Genomic DNA, 24,293 nt, shown 5'->3' with positions numbered 1-24,293 from the left:
TCAAAACATCCCACCCTCACATTCTCCCACAGAGTTCAAAAGTCTGTTCTGTACTTCTGTGTCTCTTTTTCTGTTTTGCATATAGGGTTATCATTACCATCTTTCTAAATTCCATATATATGTGTTAGTATGCTGTAATGTTCTTTATCTTTCTGGCTTACTTCACTCTGTATAAGGGGCTCCAGTTTCATCCATCTCATTAGGACTGATTCAAATGAATTCTTTTTAACGGCTGAGTAATATTCCATGGTGTATATGTACCACAGCTTCCTTATCCATTCATCTGCTGATGGGCATCTAGGTTGCTTCCATGTCCTGGCTATTATAAACAGTGCTGCGATGAACATTGGGGTGCACGTGTCTCTTTCAGATCTAGTTTCCTCAGTGTGTATGCCCAGAAGTGGGATTGCAGGGTCATATGGCAGTTCTATTTCCAGGTTTTTAAGAAATCTCCACACTGTTTTCCATAGCGGTTGTATTAGTTTGCATTCCTACCAACAGTGTAAGAGGGTTCCCTTTTCTCCACACCCTCTCCAGCATTTATTGCTTGTAGACTTTTGGATAGCAGCCATCCTGAGTGGTGTGTAATGGTACCTCATTGTGGTTCTTTTATTCAACTCTCCCTCCATCTAGTGGGGAAGGAAAAGAGGAAGATGAAGAACCAAAAGCTGCTGAGTGTCTGATGCATGCTACAGTGTGTGCATGCTAAGTCACTTCAGTCATGTTTGACTCTATGTGACCCCATGGACTGCAGCCAGCCAGACTCCTCCTTCCATGGGATTCTCCAGCCAAGAATACTGGAGAGGGTCGCCACGCCCTCCTCCAGGGGATCTTCCCAATCCAGGGATTCAATCCATGTCTCTTATGTCTCTTGCATTGGCAAGTGCGTTCTTTACCTAGCGCCACCTGGGAAGCCCAACTCAGCCATAAAAGAAATGAAATCGGGTCATTTGTAGTGATGTGGATGAACCTAGGGCTTCCCAGGTGGCTTTAGTGGTAAAGAACCCGCCTGCCTATGCAGGAGATGGAAAAGACAGGGGTTTGATCCCTGGGTCAGGAAAAACCCTGAGGATGAGCATGGCAACCCACTCCAGTGTTCTTAATTGGAGAATCCCATGGGCCGAGGAGCCTGGTGGGCTATGGCCCATAGGGTTGCAAAGAATCAGACACGACTGAAGTGAACTGGGATGGTTGCAGGTACGGATGAACCTAGAGTCTGTCCTACAGAGTGAGGTAAATCAGAAAGAGAAAAACAAATATTGCATATTAAGGCATATATATGAAATCTAGGAAAATGGTACAAATGAACCTATTTACAGGGCAGGAATAGAGATGCAGACATATATGGACACCACGGGAAGGGGAGGATGGGCTGAATTGGGAGCATAGCGTTGTGTGTGTATAAAACAGATAGTTAGTGTATAAAATAGACTGCTAGTGTATAAAATAGATAGCTAGTGTTCTGTATAGCACAGAGACCTCAGCTTGGTGCTCTGTGGTGACCGAGAGGGGTGGGATGGGGCAGTGAGAGGGAGGCTCAAGAGGAAGGGGACATATGTATACATATAGCTGATTCACCTCATTGTACGCAGAAATGAATTCAACTTTGCAAAGCAATTATACTCCAACAATAAAATAAAAAATAAAAATAATTTAAATATCTTCTTCAGTGTTCAAAGTAGCTTTAGGATGGGTATTACTGGCCTCATATAACATAGATAAAATTCAGGCACGCCGCCTAGGATCACACAGTAGTAGAGCAGTGAGCAAGAGTTCCCGTTGATGCAGGATTGACTCTCTGCCATTGGAAGTTCTCTGACTGGAAGATGAACTCTGACCGGAAGTTCCTGCTGATGTTTCTAGCCCTGGACCACAAGAGAGGGGCTGTGCATGCATAACACGGTTTACTTTGTGTAGAAGTTAAATTATAGTCTTATCAGGTAGAAAACCGTGTATAGTGACACGCTAAATAACAGTACAAAATGCAGTAGAACCATTTTTAAGCTAACTTCTAGTTAACCCATTCAGTAGATCTTACCAAGGTCCTCTATCCTTCTGAATGACGTACTACTTACACCTATAGTTGTCTGAATGCCTGCAGCAACTAGTCTATCCAACTAGTCTATCCCTTAACTTCTTTTTCCACTAGGGATGTTTTCAGCTTATCAAGAGTTAGTTGTATTTGTCCACAAACCTGCTTGTGGGGGGTTGTGCTTTTAATTTGTAATAATCTAAGTTAATTCGATATTGCTTAAGATAGTGAAATATGATGTGTGAAATTAAAGCTGTTGTCTCCTATGAAAACACAGATAAGGTAAATATTTGAAAAAATTGTTACTAAATGAAGTTGTAGATGAGACCATTATAAAAATTAGAGAAGACATTGTAGAAAGGACCCTCTTTTCATTTCGTGTTAGAGACCACAGAAAACCATGTGGGGGGACTGAGAACAGAGGAGAGATTCAAGGCATTAGAGTTAGTCTGGATAATTATAAAGTCTGCAGCTGTGCTGAGCACTTATAATTTTTGGGGGGATATGTATTTTGGGCCATAGGACCCCTACATTTTTGTTTTACAAAGGAAAAGACGGATGGACTTCAGTACAGACAATTTAACATATGTATGTTTAAAAATGAATACATAAACGTCAAGTGATCACTGTGAGAAAATTTGTAATATATGCAACAAAGAGTTATTATGGAGAACATGTAAAGAACTCCTTTACAAATAAATAGAAACAACACATTAGAAAAATAGCTAAAAAATATGAATAGACATACTCAACAACTAGGTAAATATGAATTTTAAAATTATTTTTATGTTTTGGCCATCTGAATGGCAAAAATTAAGATGTTAATAAATTACACACCATTTTGTTGAAGAGGAACTAAAGACCCTCTTCGATGAGGGTGAAGGAGAAGAGTGAAAGAGCCGGCTTAAAACTAAATATTAAAAAAAGTAAGATCATGCCATCTGGCCCCATTACTTCATGGCAAATAGAAGGGGACAGGGTGGAAGTAGTAACATATTTCCTCTTCTTGGACACTAAAATCACTGCAGACAGTGATTGTAGCCATGAAATCAGAAGACGTTTGCTTCTTGGCGGGAAGGCAATGACAAACCTAGACAGTGTATTGAAAAGCGGAGACATTACTCTGCTGACAAAGGTCCATATAGTCAAGGCTATGGTCTTCCCAGCGGTCATGTATGGCTGTGAGAGCTGGACTGTAAAGAAGGCAAAATGCCAAAGAATTGACACATTTGAACTGTGGTGCTGGGACTTGGACAGCAAGGAGATCAAACCAGTCAATCTTAAGGGAAATCAACCCAGAAAACCCCTTGGAAGGACTGATGCTGAAGCTGAAGCTGAAGCTCCAGTATTTTCATCATCTGATGCAAACAGCTGACTCGCTGAAAAAGCCCCTGAGGCTGGGAAGACTTGAGAGCAGGAGAAGAGGGAATCAGAGGATGACACGGCTGGATGGTGTCACTGATGAGATAGACATGAACTTGGGCGAACTTTGGGACACAGTGTGGGACAGGGAGGCCAGGCGTGCTGCCATCCAGGTCACAAAGAGTTGGACATGACTGGGCAACTGAACAGCAACATTGTTGAAGATGGGGTAAAATGAACACTTTCCTACACTTTTGAACAGTGAGCTTGCATTGCAAGTGATGGCCCAACTGTGTGAACTTTTGATGACTTGCTATTAGTACAAAAGACAGACAGGGGTCAGGGTAAAGGAAAAGATGTTAGTTCCCTGGTTGAGGGTTGAACAGGCTAATTTACTCTTACTTGTTGGGTGTTGATCAGTAGCCCTGATCCACATTAAATGTGTGAAGCTTCTTGCTTGAAAGGAACGGAAGTCATTATCGTATTTCCTCTCCAAATCCTCTTTCTTCTTTAAAGACCTTACAATTGGAAAAATACAGATTTTACTTTCTCAAGGAGACACTTACTGTCTAACTTCTCAAAACCTTATCTAGGCACATATTTAATTGGATTTATATCTTTCCATTTTCCTTCTTTTAAATTTGATATTACTGTCTTCAGTATATCTAACAGAATTTTTCCATATTCCTACAACCATATTACACATTATTAATTTCCACTTGTTAGTAATTTTCTAAACTAAATCCTTTATGATTTTAATTAATGAAAAATTATTGCAATCTTAAACACAATTTATATTTAAAATGTAAAATATTTAAAATTGAACACATAAAGAGATACTATTCAAAGATTAGAATATTATTTTCTTTTTCACTGCAACAGATACAGGATTGCTTATTATTTTAGCTTATTTAAAATTTTTATTTTATATTGGAGTATAGTTGATTTACTGGATTGCTTATTATTTTAAAAGTGAAATAAAATTTTTTGTGCGGGTGGGGTGGAAAGGGGCACTTCCCACCCTCAGGACTCTTGAGGGTAAATAAATTACTGAGTAATAAATTACTTATTTATTTTTTAAAATTAATTTTATTGAAGTATAAAAAGTGAAGTAGATTTCTAAATAGAGATCCGTGTATTAATATCTTGTCTTAATTCTGTGTATCAAATACTGTGATTGATTTTGCTTTCAAATTCCATGTATATATTTTTTAAATCTTAGTGACAAAATTGCCACTGGGTCCTTTGATAAGACTTGTAAACTATGGAGTGTAGAAACTGGAAAATGTTACCATACCTTTAGGGGTCATACAGCAGAAATAGTGAGTATATTTATTTTATTATATTTTCATTTTATTTTTATGTTGTCATTCCTTTTGCTTTTGCTTTGTTTTACTTTTTTATTTTTATCTTTTTCAGTAGATCTTATTTTTTAGAGAAGTTTGAGTCTGACAGAAAAATTGAGTGAAAAGTGCAAAAATTTCCCATACCTTTCTCCTCCTCTCCTCCAAAGCATGCCCCATTGTCAGCATTCCCATCAGGGTAGCACATATATTGCAAGTGACGAGTTTACATTGGGGCTTCACATCATTGTTATTTCTTTTCAGGATTACATTCCAATTTTAGTATATGTGCTGCCAAAGCGAGCACTCTTTTTAGGATTCCATTGCAAAAGTAGTTGCTATATCTTTACAACTAATTTAAAAATCTGTTATTTTAAATTTCTCTATATTATATATGATAGTATTTATATCATTCACGAGCTACTCTAGTTTTAATATCTTGCAGATACTGTCAAAGACTCATATCCTGCATTGACTAAAAATAATGGGATAAGTATATGAATACAATATCCAATCTGATGTCTTTTTTGTTGACTTGTCTTTAGAGAATTGGCTTGATTGAGGGTTGGTGAACTTCTTAAAATAGCTTTTAAAATAACTTTTTTATACCACCTAAAATATCTAAGCTGACTGTTTCCTGGATAAAATTAGAACTCAGATTTGCATAAGTGGTTTGATACTCTAAATTGCTTACACTATTGGGAAGCCCTCGTCCTTAACTAATTCTGTGCTAAATGTCTTACAACAATTAGTGAGATCATTTGCACCCTGTGGAACAACTGATGGCTTTTAAAGAGTTTGCTTATTTTAGGAGTAAAATTTATTTATATTCATTCTTCATGTTTATTGTATTTTCATCCAACAAGAGCTATGTTGAAGGTACTTTGCTGGGGATGTTGCAGTGAAAAATTATACAACTTTTTTATGTATATTAGCTTAGTTGTTCCTCATAACAACTCTAAGGGGTAGCTATTTCTCCATTTTTCAGTTGAGGATGCTGAGGTATACAGAGCTTAAGTAGCTCGCACAAGGTCATAAGAAAGACACAATCTTCATTTTTATAGTGTGGCCGTGTTTCCATACTCCCTTGGAATTTTGAAGGTTTTCCTCTTTTTAATAGTTCCTAGGAAGACATTCAGATTTTGGGATCAATGACATCAACCCAGTGAATATTTGCTAAGTACTGACTATGTGAAGCCCTGGTCTATGTGTGGGGGGGTCAAATTGCAGTTCTTGGGCCCTGGGGATTTTGCAGTTTCCTAGAGGGAGTAGAGGTGCCCATGGATAAGTTCAAAGATGTATTGTAGATGGGCTAGAAGTTGGTGTGGAGTTCAGTGAGAGCACAGAGGGAACAGCCAAGCCTCCTTGGCCAGGAGAGGTATTCAGGGGAGACTCTGCAGAGAAGTGGTAGGTGCGTTCCGGGCAGAGTGAGCTGCACCAACAAATGCCCAGAGGAGGCGTGTAACCATGGTACGTGCTTGAGAACGCAGGAGGCTGAGCATCCAGAGCAGCACTCCCCCAGCTTCACTGCACAGAAAGTGCTTATATGGAGATACACACTTGTAAGCATTGCCTGCCCACAGTCAGAGGTGATGGGCAGGGAACCCAGGTGTTACCCAGTTGTCTGGGCTAAAGGTGTCAGTGACTTGGCATATGTGTTGACCTGCAAAGCTAGGTCCCAGTCTTTGCGTGATGAAAGTAGGCGAGGCAAGAGAGGCTACACTGCAGATTTATAGAGGGTCTTACATGCCGTGCTAAGGGATTGGGACTTTATCCTGGAGATATTGCCACACTGTTGAGAATTTTCACGTGAGGGGGGTTATGGTCAGTTTTTGCATTTGGGGAAGATGGTTCTTTTGCCATTGTGAAGGAGACATGGGGGGAGGATGATATGGGAAGTATGAGCCAGTGGGGATCTGGTAAGTATGCAAACAGAGATATCAAAGCCCTGTTGTGAGGAGAATGCGAGAGAAGGTAAGGGGTGGGAGGGGTAAGACTGGGTTACCAGGGAGATATGAGGCCTGAAGGAAGAAAGTATTTAGGATGATTTCCTGATTTCAGACTCGGGCAACTGACAGCGCCATTCACCAAGTCTGTGCAGAAGAGAGAAACAGGTTTCTTCATTTGATTTGCATGTCTTAGACAGGGTGCTAAAATCTCCCTGTGTGATGTCCAAAAAGAGGCATCCATTTGGCAGATGGCATTTTGGGGCTGAGCTGAGAAGTGAGGTCTGGATAAAAGACACGGATGTGTGAGTCACTGGCATCTGGCTGGCAGATGCTGTTGCTGCTGCTGCTAAGTCACTTCAGTCATGTCCGACTCTGTGCAACCCCATAGACGGCAGCCCACCAGGCTCCCCCGTCCCTGGGGTTCTCCAGGCAAGAACACTGGAGTGGGTTGCCATTTCCTTCTCCAATGTGTGAAAGTGAAAAGTGAAAGTGAAGTCTCTCAGTCGTGTCCGACTCTTAGCGACCCCATGGACTGCAGCCCACCAGGCTCCTCCGTCCATGGGATTTTCCAGGCAAGAGTACTGGAGTGGGGTGCCATTGCCTTCTCCGGAGTGGCAGTAGAAACCACCAAACAACTGAAAAGTTCCCAATGGGAAAGGTAGACAATGAGGAGAAAACTGGTGGGATCCTGGGAAGATGGAGAAGAGAAACTTTGAAAAGATACAACAAAAGAGATAAGAAGTAAGAGAAAAAAAGCAGAGCATTATCAAAATAGTCAAGAAGGAAGAAAATATCAAGAACCTCAGGGAGGTTAAGTGAGATGACCAAGACCAACCAAGCCTCTCAACTGGACATTTATCCAGAGTGGTCCGAGTAGAGAAGATGGGAAGCGAGTGTTGGTAGACTATTTTTCCAAGGAATTTAGTGGTAAAGGGAAATCAAGTTAGTTTAAAAAGGAACAGATAGAGTCAAGGGAGAATTTGTTTTCATATGGGAAGAACTCAAGCATGTTTATAGGCTATTGGGAAGGATCTAGTTTAGAGTGAAAGGAAAGTTGGTGAGATCATCTCCCGGTGGAGCACAGGGAATGCAGTGTCTTAAAATGACAGCAATCTCTCTGAGTCTGAGACTGGGGGAAAGGAAAGTGAGGGTCAGGGGAGGAAGTTCCCACCAGACAGGTAAGTTTTTTTCAGGGATGTGTTAGGAGGCAAAGTTATCTGATGAGCAGGATTAAAGATGGGAGTGGAGTCAAGAATAGGGAATGGTAGAATGTACTGAGTCGGAGGCATGTTGGGCAAGGTAGGGAATGGTACTACGGTCACATCTGAGGATGGAAGGCACGAATGAGCAACACTAGTTTTCTGCCATGCTGTCTTCTTAAACTACCTTGGTTGAGTGATGAGGTAGGGCTGGCAAATGAGTGGATAAATTCCCAGGCTGATATAGGTTGTTAGGAGATTTGTGAAGGGTGCAGGTGGAAGATGGGGGCTAGGAGTTTTGGGCATGCTGGCAAGAGTGATTCTCCAGGTGTCAGTTGACTGGGGCATGATGGACCAGGAGAAGACAAAGGGGTTTACATGAGATGGAAGTCATCCTGCAGCGGGTAAGGGGTCTGGGCTTGGTGAAGAAGACAAAAAGCAGAAGTACTGGAAAACTGGAGCTCAAGATTGGTGTATCAGGAGTGAATTTCCTAGAGGAGGTAACATCAAGGTCAGGGTGTAGCCATGGGGGTGATTATGAAAAGGAGTCCAGGTTCGTGGGTCTAGGGGTGTTGGATGAACGGCCCACAGGAAGGGTACCGGGGACTCGGAACTGAGACTGTAAGCCAATAACCAAAGTCCTAAGCAAGTGAGGGGATGTGATTGACAGGAAGATGGGAGCCAGGGGGACTTCTCTGATGGTCCACTGCTCTTCCACTGGAGGTGGTGTGGGTTCAATCCCTGGTTGGGGAACTAAGATCCCACATGCCCCGAGGTGTGGCCAAAAGGTGAAAACAAATAAACAAAAATGGAAGTGAGCCAGACAGCATGAATCTCAAAGGAGTGGGCTTTGCTTTTGTTCTTGACCTTCTGTGGTCTAGAAGTGACTAAGGGGAACCAGTGCCCCTCCAAGCCTGAGCTGGGTGACATGGAGAACAGCAGCCTCTGCTCAAGCAGAGAATGCTTCCGGGTCAACCTGCAGATGGATGGCTACCCATATCTAGTGTTTTGCCTACTTATCTGTGCAAGGAATTAGGCTGAATCTGCTAAGGGAGTGGCAGCTTCAAGCTTCTCTATAGTAGGATTAACTATCTGAAACTATCTTTCTAAAATCTCTCCTATTTCATGTAATTCAGGTATGTTTATCGTTTAATCCTCAAAGCACATTGGTGGCTACTGGAAGCATGGACACAACAGCCAAGCTCTGGGACATTCAGAGTGGAGAGGAAGTGTTCACCTTAACAGTATGTTGCTAATGTTAATAACTTTAAGAGCTTTATATTTTCATTAGCTATTCCTTTGGAGAAGTCTTTTACCTGAGGTTTTTTTTTTGTACTTTTATTACAAAATGAACTCTAAGTTAGAAGATGTTTTTGAGCAATTGATTTTCAGACTGCAGTAAGACAGTGTTTCAGTTGGTTTGCTGGCTATTCCCAAAGACTTAAATGGACACACTGGGCTTTTGGGCTTTTTAAAAGCCCATAAAAAAGCCTGATGGGCTTTTTATTTCAACTAGCTTCAGTCTAAAAAAGGTCGTGGCTATTGCGTAAAACCTATGGTCATCTACCTGGCTAGAAGCAAAGGACGTGGAGGCTGGCACCTTTGGGAAGAGGCAGAACTGGAGGAACCTGCCAGAAGATTTCTTAAAAGGATGAATGTTAACTCCCTTCTTCTCTAACCTCCAATCAGAAGCTTCCTGTATCACAAAGTCTGAAGTATAAGGGGCAAGTGGCAGGAGGTGACAAGGTCAAAGGGGACTGCCCAAAGAGTGGATGCTAATGTTGTATCTCAGCGGGGGTCCTGTGTGTCTCCACCACATGTCCATTCAGCACTGTTCTTGACTGCTCCCCTCCACTTCTTCCCGCCCCAGCCTAACAAAAAAGGGTGATTCCCAGTGGCAATAGGTGGGAACAATTAAATGGGAAATCATGTTATCCTATTCTTTTGAATTATAAATGGATTTAAAAAATAGAACCCATTTTATAGGTGAACTTCTTCTAACAAAGTTTAAAAAAAGACTAGAAAAAGAGAGGAAAAGCAGTGCTTTTAACTAACAGCAAGAGTGTTTCTTTATTAAATGAATGTCTTGTTCTATTTACATTAAGCATAGTTTTTCACATCTTCGCCTTCATCAGTTTTCTGCATTGGGCTTCCTCACCACCTCTTCTTTCAGACAAACGCCTAAGAGCCTTGAAAGGCCCATGTCCTGCTCTGCACACTGTCTGACACCAGGGAATACGTTTGTGTGCTCAGAATTTTAATTTTCGGCTCCATTTAATCTTTGTCATTTGGAATCAACCAGAAATTTAATTTGTAAATGAACTTTTTTTTTATGAAAAAAGTAATTAAGTGAATTTACTGAAATCGTTAGGCAAAACGAGCGCTACATCCAAGCAGGATCTACAGCAGAGGGGGGCCCATTCTTACCACTGTCTCATACAGTTTGATTCATCCACCCCAGAGGACATCCAGATGAAAGTCAGGCCAAAGACTAGATATATATTAATCTATTTCATGTTAATTCACTATAAGAATTTTAGTTTTTAAAGCATTAGCTTTATTTTGCAAACTTTTTGTCTTTTGCCCATCACCTATTATTAGCTCATAAAGCATACAGGGCGCTTTTCTGTGGCTCAGATGGTAAAGAGTCTTCCTGCAGTGCAAGAGATCTGGGTTCAATCTCTGGGTCGGGAAGATCCCCTAGAGAAGGGAAGTGCAACCCACTCCAGTATTCTTGCCTGGAAAATTCCAGGGGCAGAAGAGCCTGGAGGACCATAGTCCATGGGATCGCAAACAGTTGGAGATAGCTGAGTAAGACTTAAAAAAAAATTAGCCCATAAAGCATACAGACCTTTTTAGCGTTTCCACAACAGTATGAATGAAGTCCTTTGAAACACGTATCCTTTTCTTTCTCTTTTTTTTTGTAAAATAGTTTCAGTTCAGTTCAGTTCAGTCACTCAGTCATGGCCGGTTCTTTGTGACCCCATGGACTGCAGCACAACAGGCTTCCCTTTCCATCACCAACTCCCGGAGTTTACTCAAACTCACGTCCGTTGAGTTGGTGATGCCATTCAACCATCTCATCCTCTGTCGTCCCCTTCTCCTGCCTTCAATCTTTCCCAGCATCAGGGTCTTTTCAAATGAGTCAGCTCTTCGAATCAGGTGGCCAAAGTATTGGAGTTTCAGCTTCAGCTTCAGTCCTTCCAATGAATATTCAGGACTGATTTCCTTTAGCATGGGTTGGTTGGATCTCCTCAATTTTTAGTAAATTTACAGAATTGCACAACCATCACCTAGACACTAGTTTTTGACCATTTCCATTACTCCCCACACCCCTCAAAAAACCCTTGTGTCCTTGGCTTACAGTCTTTATTCCCACCCCACAACTGCTAATCTCTCTTCTCCCTATAGAGCTTTGCCTTTGTGTAGCGCTTTCTTTTGAACTGTTATGTGATACATGGGTAGAAATTGTTTTATTTACAGGTATGCATGTTGATATCTGCTCTTTTCCTAGGGACACTCAGCTGAAATCATCTCCTTGTCCTTTAACACATCAGGAAACAGGATCATCACAGGCTCTTTTGATCACATGGCTACAGTGTGGGATGCTGATACTGGAAGGTATCCTTGATTTTTAAGAATTTTTTTAAACCTGGATCAGAAGATTAAGAAAATACTTGCTATTGATCAGCTTAATATTAAACCTGTTAACTGTGCCTTGGATTTCATAGGAATAGGACACATTGGAAGCAAATCAGTTCATTCTTTAATGATATTTCTTTTTAATTTTAATTGGAGGATAATTGTTTTACAATATTGTGTTGGCTTCTGCCTTACAACATGAGTCAGCCATAAGGCTTCCCTGGTGTCTCAGATGGTAAGGAATCTGCTGGCAGTGCAGGAGACCTGGGTTTCATTCCCGGGTCGGCAAGATCCCCTGGAGAAGGGTATGGCAACCCGCTCCAGTATTCTTGCCTGGAGAATTCCCTGGACAGAGGAGCCTGGCAGGCTAAAATCCATGGGGTTGCAAAGAGTCGGACCTGACGGAGCAACTAACACTTTCACTTTCATACATGTGTCTCCTCCCCCTTGAGACTCCCTCCCGACCCCCAGCCCATCCCACTCCTGTAGGTCATCGCAGATCAAGCTCTGCATCACTTGAACTGAGCCCCCTGTGTTAATTCAGCAACTTCCCACTGGCTCTCTGTTTTGCATATTGTAATGTATGCGTTTCAATTCTACTCTCTCAACTCTTCCCACTCTGTCCTTCCTCCTGCTGTGTCCAAAATCTCTTCATTATGTCCGCGTCTCTATTCCTGCCCTTCAGATAGGTTCATCAGTACCATTTTCTAGGTTACACATATATGTGTTAATATATAAAATTTGTTTTTCTCTTTCAGACTCACGTGGTATATATGCTTCCTCAGAATTCTGAGCAAATAATGGCAAACAGCAACATAAAGGAGAATGTTAGCAATAGCCTGGTTTATAGCTATTATTTATTCCGTGTACTGTGTAATCAAATTTCAATGGCTTGTCTTTAGGGTCGGCATGGATATCATGAATAAATAAAATCACGGCTAATGGTCCAAATTTAATTTAGTCCAAGAACTTCAATATTATTCCTAATTATTTTTGGTTCTAGTTGCTAAGAAGTCAACTAAATTAGCTAATTTGTGTTGTAAAACTCCACTCTTGGATTTGTCTGCATTTTGATAGTGGGGTCAGTTTTCAGGGATCCCCATTCAGATGGATGCATTGAGAAGGAAGGGTTCTTAGACGACTGATAGATAGTTTCTGAACTACAGAGGGGTCCACCCATCTGGTGTAAAATTAGTTCCAGGATTTCAGATTACCTTTATTATTCTTTTTGTTTTTGCCTTTATTATTCTTTATCCGTGCCTTTCTGAAGCACTGTCTTAAGTGATGTTGTTATCATGGGTTGTTTAAATTTTAATTATGTGTGTTACGTGAGTCACCCAGTTGTGTCCGACTCTTTGCGACCCCGTGGACTGTAGCCCACCAGGCTCCTCTGTCCATGGGGATTCTCCAGGCAAGAACATTGAAGTGGATTGCCATGCCCTTCTCCAGAGTATCTTCCCAACCCAGGGATTGAACCCAGGTCTTCTACGCTGTGGGCAGATTCTTTACCGTTTGAGTTACCCTGGAAGTCTACCTGAGTTACCTGGGAAGCCTACTTAAGCCTAAAATTTTAAATATATTCTTGTTGAGATGAAATTAAGAGCCTAGTTCACTCTTTTTGAGCCACAGTGAAGCCATCACAGATATTTTGTAAAAGCTGAAATTCATCTTGTACACTGATGACTTGGCATCATTCTTTGTGCACATATCCTGAATGAATGCATCTTCCACCAGTCTGAACTGTTTCTGTTTTGTAGGAAGGTGTATACCTTAATCGGACATTGTGCTGAGATCAGCAGCGCCTTGTTCAACTGGGATTGCTCTCTGATATTAACTGGCTCTATGGACAAAACCTGCAAGGTAAGCTCGAGAAATACCTGGGCTTTGTAACTCTCATATTTGTGCTTTGTACTGTGTCAAGTATTCATGGCAGCATTAACATGTTTTAAAGGTGCTAGAAAATTAAGATATTAATTTATCCAAAAATTGGTAATTTTTAAGTTTCAAGTTGCTGATCCTCTAAGTGTGAAGGATTTATGATGTAAAATAGCTTTGATGATTCAAATGTATTAAAAGATCTTTTTTATTGGAGAATATTTGCTTTATAGTGTTGTGTTGGTTTCCGCTATACAGCCCAGTGAATCACCCACACATATACATGTATCCCTTCTTTTTTGGATTTCTTTCTCATTTGGGTCACCACAGAGCACTGAGTAGAGTTCCCTGTGCTAAATGATCTTATTTTTTGAAGGCACATTGTCTTTGTTTACTCTCTCTCTATTCATTTATTAAACTTCAAGTAACGCTAGTAAACTTCAAGAAGTCTCAACGTGACATCTCCCTGCCTTTGTGTTTCTGTTGCTAAGAGCTTATGCTCTAGGATTATTATTAGATATATAGATTGTATATTAAATGTATTATAATCTGAGTGTACTTTTCATTTCTTAGCATTGTAGTTTTAGATCAAGCTCTGCATCACTTGATGACCCTCATATGAAAAGAGGTTGCTTCTACTCCATCAGTGAAGCACACACTTTGAGATTTTTTTTCCTAAAATAGTGACAGATTTGTATTCTGAAGTCTGTCGTTGATCTTCTCTGTGTTGAAAGTGTGCCTTGTTAGATGGTTGGCTGCCATTTCTGGTTGTGAATCAAAGAAAATGAATAAAAGGTGAAAATTATGCACATGATTTTGGTACCGTTTTTTTAATCAGCTGTAAACATGTCATAAAGACTACTGGCCATCTTTGTATGTTAGAGAGGAAGTCAGAGTCCTCATCATTTCTTTTTTTTTCTTTTTTTTTTTTTAATTGTAGCTATGGGATGCTGTAAATGGAAAATGCGTGGCAACCTTAACAGGCCATGATGATGAAATACTAGACAGCTGTTTTGATTACACTGGAAAGCTTATTGCAACTGCTTCAGCCGATGGTAGGTAACCTGCTTGTACATTTAATTTATGGAGGGATTTATGTTTTGTTTGATAAATATATGTGAGTCTACATTATAAGTCATCTCCCTGATGACCAGCTATGACAGAAACGACATGTGCCTCATCTCTATGATGTCCATGCCGGTCACTACACTGTGTCTGTATCATATTCTTGATACCACATGCAATGCTGTAGAAGGTTTGTATCACCTCCTTGACAACCACATATGATGTCAAACTATATCTCCATCATCTCCTTGATAACTATACATATTAGTATATCTTGGGTCATCTCCCTGATGACCATGCTACACTGTGTTGTTCTCATCAGCTTGACCATTACCAATGGTGATATAATAAATCTGCATTTTCCCCTTTATGATCACATGTGCTGCTCTACCATGCCTAGCAAATCTTCACGATGAACATATATAATGCTGTGCTACCCCTCATCTTCTTGAGTACCACTTATGAGTCTACGCTATGTCTATGTCATCTTACTGATAACCACAGTCAGATGCTACCCTGTCTAATCATCTTGACAACATGTATAATTTTATTCTTTGTCTGCATCATTTTCTTGATAATAACAAATGAAGTTATGCTATATCTACATCCTTTTAAAATAATTATGAGTGTTGTTATTGTTGGGTCTTCCCTGGTGTCTCAGTGGTAAAGAACCCACCTGCCATGCAGGAGATGAGGGTTTGATTCCTGGTCCAGGAAGATCCTCTAGAGAAGGAAATGGCAACCTACTCCAGTATCTTGCCTGGGAAATCCCATGGACAGAGGAGCCAGGTGGGCTACAGTCCAAGGGGTCACAAAAGTGTTGGACAATAACGAAGTTATGCTATAGCTACAGCCTTTAAAAATAATTATGTATGCCACTATGCTGCTGGTTATCTCACTGATGACCCTAGATTGTGCCATAAAATTGTGTTGTCACCTTGACAACCATAAATGATGAGGTGCTATGTGTGCAAAGTCTGTTTAGCAAGCACATGTGATGCTATCTCTTTGATAACTATGATCTTTAAAGTAAGACTTTTCTCTTTGATAATTCCACATGATGAATGTCTGTGTGCATGTACTCTCCTCAAAAGCTCAGTGTGATGTTTTACCTTGTTCTATCATTTCCTTCACAATCATGTGGCGTGCTGCCCTATTTTGCATCATCTCCTAGACAACTGTGTGTGATGACTCAGTTTGCTTCATATCCATGAAGGCCATGTATGGTGCTGCAACATATCTGTGTCATCTATTGATAACCACATATGTTGCTATGCTGTGTATGTGTTATCTCCCTACAGTCCACAGATGACTATACACTATGTCTCCATTATCTGCTTGATGGCTTGTATGATGCTACCCTATGTCTTTTCACCATCTTGAGAAGCACACATCATCCTATACTAAAGCTGTGTTATCTCTATGGTAACCACACACACATTGCACACCGTGTCTGCATCAACATTCTGACTGCCATGTATGACCCTACCTTATACTTGAATCATCTTATTGATGGTCCTGGATCACGCTACACTATGTCTGTCTCGTCTCCTTGATTCTAAACTGTATCCTTGTGATCTTCTCATCGGTAATCCGTGACACTCTGCTGTGTCTAGGTCATCTCTCTGATGAACATGTGTGATGCTACACTCTATCTGCATCATCCTTTTGATCACCTTTGATTCTAAACTATGTCTGCACCATGTCCCTCATGACACCATCATGCTTGATGCCATCCTCTGTCGACATCCTCTCTGTGATAACCACAGGTGACTCTGAATCTGTCACCCACTGTGAGTGCGTGTCCTGCTACTCTATGACTGTGTCATTGCCCTGACAATATGAGCAAGCTTTCACTCTAAGTCACCTCTCTGATAATCATGTATGTTGCTACACATATGTTTAATTCTCTTACTGACCATATGTGACTACATTATGCTTATATAAATTCCTTAATAACTTTTTAAGAAATTATGGCAAAAATCAAATGCTGTTTCTAGGCTGTTTCTGTTCACTTCTTTGCCTATATTTGCTCCTTGAGACTAGCATACTTTTAAGTAGCTACTTTGTATTGTAATCAGTTGTAGAATTTGGCCTGTGATTCATTTTAATTACAGTCTTCATTACTGTCTCTTCAAAATTATGTTTGCAAGCTGTTCTCTTACTCATTAGGACTTTTCAAAGGTGATCCTTTGATCATACACACATGTCTTTTTTGCCTCCTGGAATACAAACACCCTGAATCTGGAGAATTTTATTTTTTAAACTAACTACTTATTTTCTCATCTTCTCACAGATCTTGGCTTTTAAAAATCATCCCTTAAAAATAATGAATCTGCCCTTTTCATTTTAAATATCATTCTCATTTATACAAAAGAATCTGTTTATTAAATATATATGGAGTGCCTACTTTGTGCCAAGAATTCTTTTAGGAACACAGGATTTATCGATGGGAAAAAGAGATGGGCATCTCTTCCCTCCTGGAGCTATGTTTTGAAGGGGGAGACCTCAAACAATACCATACATGTGTCTTATATAGAATATTAGATTATGTAGAATGTCAGGAGTTGTCAGTGGTATGGGGGAAGAAATAAGCAGGGACAAGTGATCAGGATGCTGAGGGATGGAAGTGAATAAAATATAAGTTCAAGTCTTTTAGTTTTGTCCTTTCTATCATCTGCTGTTTTCCCCAGCAGTGATTCTGTTCTTTCCTTTCTTCAATAGCATATTGCTTTCAAAAAACATCTTTCTCTTTTGGTTTGTGTTGTAAACTTCTTTTCATTCTGTCCCTCCTAAGAAGTCTTGATGTTTAGAGCCATTTTTTATTTACTTTTGGTCTTTGCTCCTCATTCCCATCTTAAAATTTGATTTCATTCAACAGAGTTACTTGCCTCTGCAGCTACAATCTGTTTCTTTATATTTATTGCCTCTTTCACCTTCACTGGAATTACTCTCAAGGCTGAATTTTTTTGATGTCTTATTCATATTTTTATCTTATAAAAATTGCAATTTCAGGCTATATTACTTTTGTGTTTTCTGAAACTTAAAAATACCTTTGCAAAATTTGATGTATTAGTCTATGCTGCATATTTTTGTCATATTCACAAACTCTTAAAACAAGTGGATCACTTTCCTTTAAAGCTTTTGAAATACCCAATGAAGTAGCAATATTATATTTTAATCATATTAATTCTACTGTAGCAATTTCTGTCTACTTCCTCCTGAAGTTGTCAGAGAGGAAAGTTAAAAATTAAGATATTTTGCTTCTCTCTAAATGGAAATTAAGTAACCAAAATTCCCTATCTTTGGGAACTTTACCTTGATTTTATACTTTGTGTTGCGACAGCGTCCTTCACCTGGCCAGATAAATTTTAATTTTTTATGACAACAATTTCATTACTTCTATTTTTTTATCCTTCTATGCTTATGTAACAACTCTATTCCTTAATCCTACAGAAATGTTATATCACTTCATCTATCCATCCATCCATCTATTCATCCATTTATCTATCAATCTTTCATCCATCTACCATCCATTCTCATTTCCATCCATCCATCTACCCATCCATCCATCCATCTACCCATCCATCCATCCATCCTACATCTATTTATTGAGTGTTTAATATGAGTTTGGCATTTCTAGGTACTGGATATAAAGCAGGGAACACATCATTCTATTTGTCTTTTCTGTTGAAAAGGTTTTCTAGCTAGCACCTATTCTTCATTCTTTGTAAGTAGTGGTTGCTGACTCCTCTCAGAAGGCCTCTGTGTCTTCTGTAACCTTAGACTCATATTTGGTGTATGATATTAGTCTTGCTATTTATTTCTGTAGGTAATCAGAATCATCAAAACTTGTTGTGAGTCCCAAATTTTTCTCTTTAAAATTTGATTCTTTTTGAATTCTTGTCCCTTCACCTCCATCTATCTTGGAACCTTGTGTCTCTTCTAATAAGCTGGGGCTAGAGAGATGCTTCCCCCGCCCCCACCCCGCCCCGTTCTTCTCCTGTAGGGGGATCAGCTTGCATTTATAGTATTAAGTGTCTGGCTCTCACCACAGGCAAGAAGACAAACTTAGCACAGAGCTTACGTGTCAGAGGGATAGATATTTAGATAATTCAAGGCATGCGGTTCAAAGTCCTGCATTTCTGATGAATTTATATATATCTCCACTCCTCTCAAAAAGGAACAGCAAGAATTTTCAGTGCGGCCACAAGAAAATGTATTACCAAACTGGAAGGCCATGAAGGAGAAATTTCAAAGGTGAGTTGCTTTTCTCATTTGGAGCAATTTATTTATTTTCAAAAATAAGAATCAGGCTTAATATAAATCGATCTGTTGTCACTGATAGTACCAAGGTTTTGCCCAGTTATCTCATTCTTTGTAGAAATCATTTCCCTCAAGAGTAACTTTTCAAATGTGTCCTCAAACTCAGTTTAGTAAAATGATTTCTAAAACCTTTTAGAAAGTATAAAACAGCATTCTCCTCAGCCAAGAAAAAAGTTTCAGTTAGCAAAGCATACTTATTAAAGCTATTAAGAAGCTAGTAAAGTGCTTTTCCTGGTTCTAGTAAACACACTCCTTTTATATTATGCAAAAGAACAGGCTGCACTGCAAATATTAAGTGTCCTGTAGATCACATGCCATTGAGGAAGTATTTCCTAGAAATATTTACGGCTTAAAAAGTTAAAAATGACCTATCTTGAAACTTGAAAGCTGTAGTTTAGGATTTCATATGAACTCCTCCCAAAAGCTTATCCATGCAGGATGGCCATCCACTCAGTGATCTGAGGTTTAGAGATGTCCTCAGAAAGTTGTAGAGAAGGCTTTGGACCGGTGACTCTCACCCCCAGCTCAGCCCAATTCCTTGGCCTCGTGCCTAAGATGAGATTGTTCTTTCTTTTTAATGTATCAGCTCAGTGGATTCAGGTCTCTGCAGGCTCCCCTGCTATTGGTGGCCCTTGCCCTCCTGCCCATCAGCGTTGGTCTCTGAGACATTGCAGAGCACATCCTCTGTGTTAGGCTGGGAGGCCAGGGAGATTGGTAGTAAGAGAGATGAGGGATATGGCCACGGGAAACAGGCCATGAAGAGAGACTGAGCTATGTTTCTGAGTGTCTGGCATGGCACACTCAACAAACGCACATGTTTTTGTGTGTGTCTGAGTAGAAAGAGTTCTCAGTCTCTACATTATTGCATTTTATGCTTGTTAACTGATATATTACCTATTGAATTGCCATCCAGTAATGGAGTTTCTATGGGGTGCCAAGCTAAAGTATTCTTTCATTCATTTTGAGAGCTTCCAGTATGCTAGGTATCACGCCGGGCCCTGGTGACACTGTAATGAAAAAAGCCATAACCTTGGGGCTTGCCCTCATCAAGTCACAGAGGAAGTGACCCACATCTCCACCCTCTGATGATTTAGAAAAGGTTATCAACATGATGTCCAGAGGAACTGAGGACTGACAGTGTTCTTTACTGCTCACATACCATGTGACAATGCCTGGCCCATTGGGGCTCTCAAGCCCACACGGATGGAAAATGCTGCACTTTAAGTAGCAACACAGAAAGTCCTCTCCTGCGGACCCTGACATTCTGTGCCGCAGATTGAAGGACTATTTCTACGCTCATGATGACAGAAAGTTGGTCTGTAGAGGTGACACCGAGGTTTGGGTTTGAAGATCTCTGACTTGTGCTCTCATCCACACCAGGGCTCTGCCTCTTGGTTTGAGTGGAGAGGTCGATGTCAACAGCCTTTGCTCCTGAAATGAAAAGAAGCTGGGTGGGGGAACACTCAAAGTATAAGGGAGCTGTGGTCTTTATCCTTAGACTTGTGTGTGAGGGATAGGCAATCAGACATCATTGTCTAGATTTCAGTTTTCATGTATTAGTCTCTGCAGTCTTTTTCCCACCCTGAAGGAACTGTTCTAGGTAAGAATAAGTACCAGGCTGGGAAGATGAACAGGTAACTCAGTGATGTCCCCTTTTTACTGATGAAAAATATACTGGGAATCAAATTACACCAACCTGTGATCTCTTTTTTCCCCCTCGCTTGCCTGTAGATTTCTTTCAACCCCCAAGGCAACCGTCTTCTCACTGGCAGCTCCGACAAAACAGCTAGAATCTGGGATGCTCAGACTGGTCAGTGCCTCCAGGTTCTTGAGGGACACTCGGATGAGATCTTCTCCTGTGCTTTCAACTATAAAGGTGACATAATCATTACAGGTAGGGGAGAAATAGACCCCATCAACTCAGCTTTCCTTTCAAATTGGTTATTAGAGTTTCTGAGCTGAATACCAAAAGGAGCCCACTCCTATCCCCACCCTTCTTCCAGGGTCCCTAGCTCACCTGGGTGCATTTTATGTCCATTATTTAGTTTTAGCTGCTTTGCAGGACCACAGGAGTGGGCTCTGCCACTGACTGTAAGGCTTTGTGAATCCTGAATTTCGATTGCCCCAGACAGGGTAAGAATTTAGTAGCCTGCCTTACTGTTGACTGCATATCCCCAGGCATCATCCATCAAGTGGTTAATATTCAGTTGATGGCAGTAAGTCTTAGTAACTAAAACAAGTCAGGACCTAAGTTCTCCAGAGAGGGATTTACAGCCCATTAGAGCTTTATTCTTTGAGCAAAACTGTTTTCTCCTTGGATGTCCCCTTGTAACACATTAATATCTGGGGGAAAGAGCACATATTGAATGTTTTTTCCACCATTAACAATTTATTGTGAGTGAATTATATCAGCAATGTTTCATAAGAACTGGATTGAGAGCAGGTTAGTTGAGATTGTAGAAAAGGGAGAAAATGCCAAGAATATGGCATAACTTGAGTAGGTGTCTCTAGAGGGAACCCTTGCAGGGTGCAGGGTGCTAAATGATAGTGTGGGTTGGGGATACCCACAGGGGCATGAATCTGCTCAACTCTCAATGATTCTCATTGTGCTGAGAAAATTTTTAAATTGCTTAACTGGTCTAAGGAGTTAAATGTCGCATACGCAAACTTGGCTTCATATGTTGGCTGATTTTATTTATTTTAATCAGACAACTTCAAAGATGCTGAGAATAATCTCTGCCTTTGCCCTAAAATTCCAGTCCTTTCTACTTAATGATGGATGATTTCTAAAATTACAGATTACTTTCTTTGGGCCTATGGTTTGCAAGTGTTACTATAATGCAGGTATTCCTAAGACAATACCATAATAAATAGGATCAAATCCTTTCTCTTGATGATGAAGGATGTGAGTGGTTGTGACAGAGAACATTGAAGCTGGGGCTGGTTTGTCAGAGGACCAACCTTTCCTAGTCCACCCTGTTTGTGTTAAGCCGGGCAAGCCCTGCAGTACCTCTTTCCGCATCCACAGAAGGCCCTGGAGAATTTAGGGAAGGAATATTAGTTGTTTGTGCCTTGTTTTAATGCTGGCCTTCAAATGCCTGAGCTCTTTTAAGATATTATTAGTTTATTTAGTATTTCCCAAAGCAAACGCCTGGAGATAGTAAAGGACAAGGAAGCCTGGCATGCTGTAGTCAATGGGGTTGCAAAGAGTCATGACTTAGTGACTGAAAAATACCAAAAATAAATCAATAAATAAAAGCACCAATATGCTAAATACAGGTCCACTCTATGACAGTGCTTATGAGACTGGGAAGTGACATGTCTTCCTTGCCATCAGCAGAACACTTTGTTTGAATATGAATCTGCCCTATTTTCCTGGTGGACTCTGGTGTGGTTAACTGCATGCATTTTCAGTGGACTGCCTGAGGGTTTAGAATCACAAAATGGAAGCAAACTGTGCAGAGTGGTCAGGACACTTTCAAAAAGATGAGATACCTTTGGGTACAATGTACAGTTTTCACAGGCTTTTGCAGCCCCGACACTGCTTGTATTGATGATACATGCCTGGCACCTGAGGTGGAAAAAACCAACAGAACCCAGCAGTGCTTCATACTGGGGCTGCCATTCCCAGGGCACGAATGTGGATGGGGTCCCTGGGGGAGGAGTGTATCAAGGCTGCTTTGGAAGAGTGTCTGTTGCTGTCGTGGGGAGGGCAGGAGTTTCACATTTTGACTGATGAGAAAAATCCACTGTAATTTTGAAACATTCCAAAGTGGAATGTGCTGCTTCCTCATAAATTGATTACTCAAACCTGGAGATGTTCCAAGTCATCATATTTGCCACTTGGTGGTGATGCATGAAGCGGGATGGGGATAAGCAGAGGGGTGGGTGGTGTGGTGACATGCTAGGGTCCTCTCTAACCCTAAAATGCCATGAATCTTGCAGAAGGGAGTAGAATGTGAACTTGCCCAACTTATGACCAATGGGCAAGACAAACAAAAAGATCCCCTCTCCCCAAACACCTGAACTGCTAACGGGTTCTGCAGCTGGACACCCAGGAGCTAGCACATTGAGCACGTTGATCATCCACAACGACCCAGAAAATGTCAACCTGTAAACACAGAGAGAGTTAAATGAGTAAAAAAAAGAAAAATAACTTGGTGAAATTTACTTTATTAGGCAGCAAGGATAATACCTGTAGGATATGGCAGTGATTGAAGAGAGTCAGTCAACGAAGAAACTTGCCAGCCATGCTGATCAAAAGTTGGAGCGTCATAGCCAGCCAGCAAGCTGTTTTGATATTTCAAATGTTTTCTCTTTATCCACAAGTCAACCGTTTGTATACTGTCCTTAGCTTCACAGATATGACTGTTGAAGTTATATCATTCCTTGATGTCTGATAGAGATGACAGGAGTGAGCATATTGCTTGGCAAACTGGTTATTTCAATTTTCTTTTATATCTTGATAGCATCACCATACTGATAAGTGAAACCAGAATGATTTAACAATGTGTCTCCTACATTCTACTTTGCAGGCTATTATAATTTCTGTTGAATAAATTTTCTGGAGAAAATTTCTGTGAATTTGCATGTCTGTATGATGTATGGTTTCTTTCTTATGGTGAGAACTTTAATGATGTACTCTTTCAGCAGCTTTCAAATATGCAATACAGATTTACTAACTACAGGAACCACGATGTACATGACACCCCCACGACTTAAATATTTTATAATTAGAATATTGTACCTTTTAATCCCCTTTCACCCATTTTTATCTCAGTTCTCTGTATAAGTTCAGTGTTTTTTTTTGTTTGTTTTAAATTCCACATATAAGTAAGATTACATGACATTTATCTTTCTCTGCCAGACTTATTTCATTTTAGTTTTATGCCCTCAAAGTTCATCTGTGTTGTGGTAAATGACAAGATTTTTCTTTTTATGGCTGTATAATATTCCATTGTGTGTGTGTGTGTGTGTGTGTGTGTGTGTGCATTTTCTTTATCCATTTTTCCATCTTGGCTATTGTAAATGATGTTGCAGTGAATATAGGGGTGGATATATCTTTTTCAGTTATGGTTTTTGTTTTCTTCAAATATATAATCAGAAATGGAATTGCTGGATTATATTATATTTTTAATTTTTTTTGAGAACCCTCCATGCTACTTTCCATATTGGCTGTACAAATTTACATTCCAACATTTTTTAGGAGGATATGTAAGTTTGAAGTTTGATTAGAAGTTTTATTATTTATTTAGCTATTTTACTTTTATCAGCTCAGAAAGAAAGAGGCAAATAGGAATAGAAGTTTTATCTTCCTTCCCTCATATTCAAGAATACACCTACTCCTCCTTCCTCCAGAGAAAAAGTTGAGAAAGGACACAGAATAAAATATAGGGAAATATAGAAAAACATATAGGGAAAATAAAATGGATCTCATTTAGTAGCAAATGTATCCTGATTTCATAGTAGACTGGACTGTAGAAAACGCACACATGTTTTT

The 24,293-nt window shown here is 40.2% G+C and overlaps 1 protein-coding gene across 1 annotated transcript in view; it reads left to right on the top strand.

The window, feature by feature from the left end:
• DAW1 (dynein assembly factor with WD repeats 1) overlaps positions 1–23,377 on the top strand; it is a 67,063-nt gene extending 43,686 nt beyond the window's left edge. The window contains exons 6-13 of the mRNA XM_043910599.1: positions 4,617–4,716; positions 9,022–9,129; positions 11,400–11,506; positions 13,285–13,387; positions 14,343–14,457; positions 18,651–18,727; positions 20,525–20,687; positions 22,973–23,377. Coding sequence (XP_043766534.1) covers positions 4,617–4,716; positions 9,022–9,129; positions 11,400–11,506; positions 13,285–13,387; positions 14,343–14,457; positions 18,651–18,727; positions 20,525–20,687; positions 22,973–23,007 — 808 coding nt within the window. The 3' untranslated portion in view covers positions 23,008–23,377. The remainder of the gene's footprint in view (positions 1–4,616; positions 4,717–9,021; positions 9,130–11,399; positions 11,507–13,284; positions 13,388–14,342; positions 14,458–18,650; positions 18,728–20,524; positions 20,688–22,972) is intronic.
• The last annotated feature ends 916 nt before the right edge of the window (positions 23,378–24,293 follow it).

Source organism: Cervus elaphus, chromosome 8, assembly GCF_910594005.1.
Source record: "Cervus elaphus chromosome 8, mCerEla1.1, whole genome shotgun sequence".
Taxonomy (NCBI): Eukaryota; Metazoa; Chordata; class Mammalia; order Artiodactyla; family Cervidae; genus Cervus; species Cervus elaphus.
This window is presented reverse-complemented; position numbering and strand designations above follow the sequence as displayed.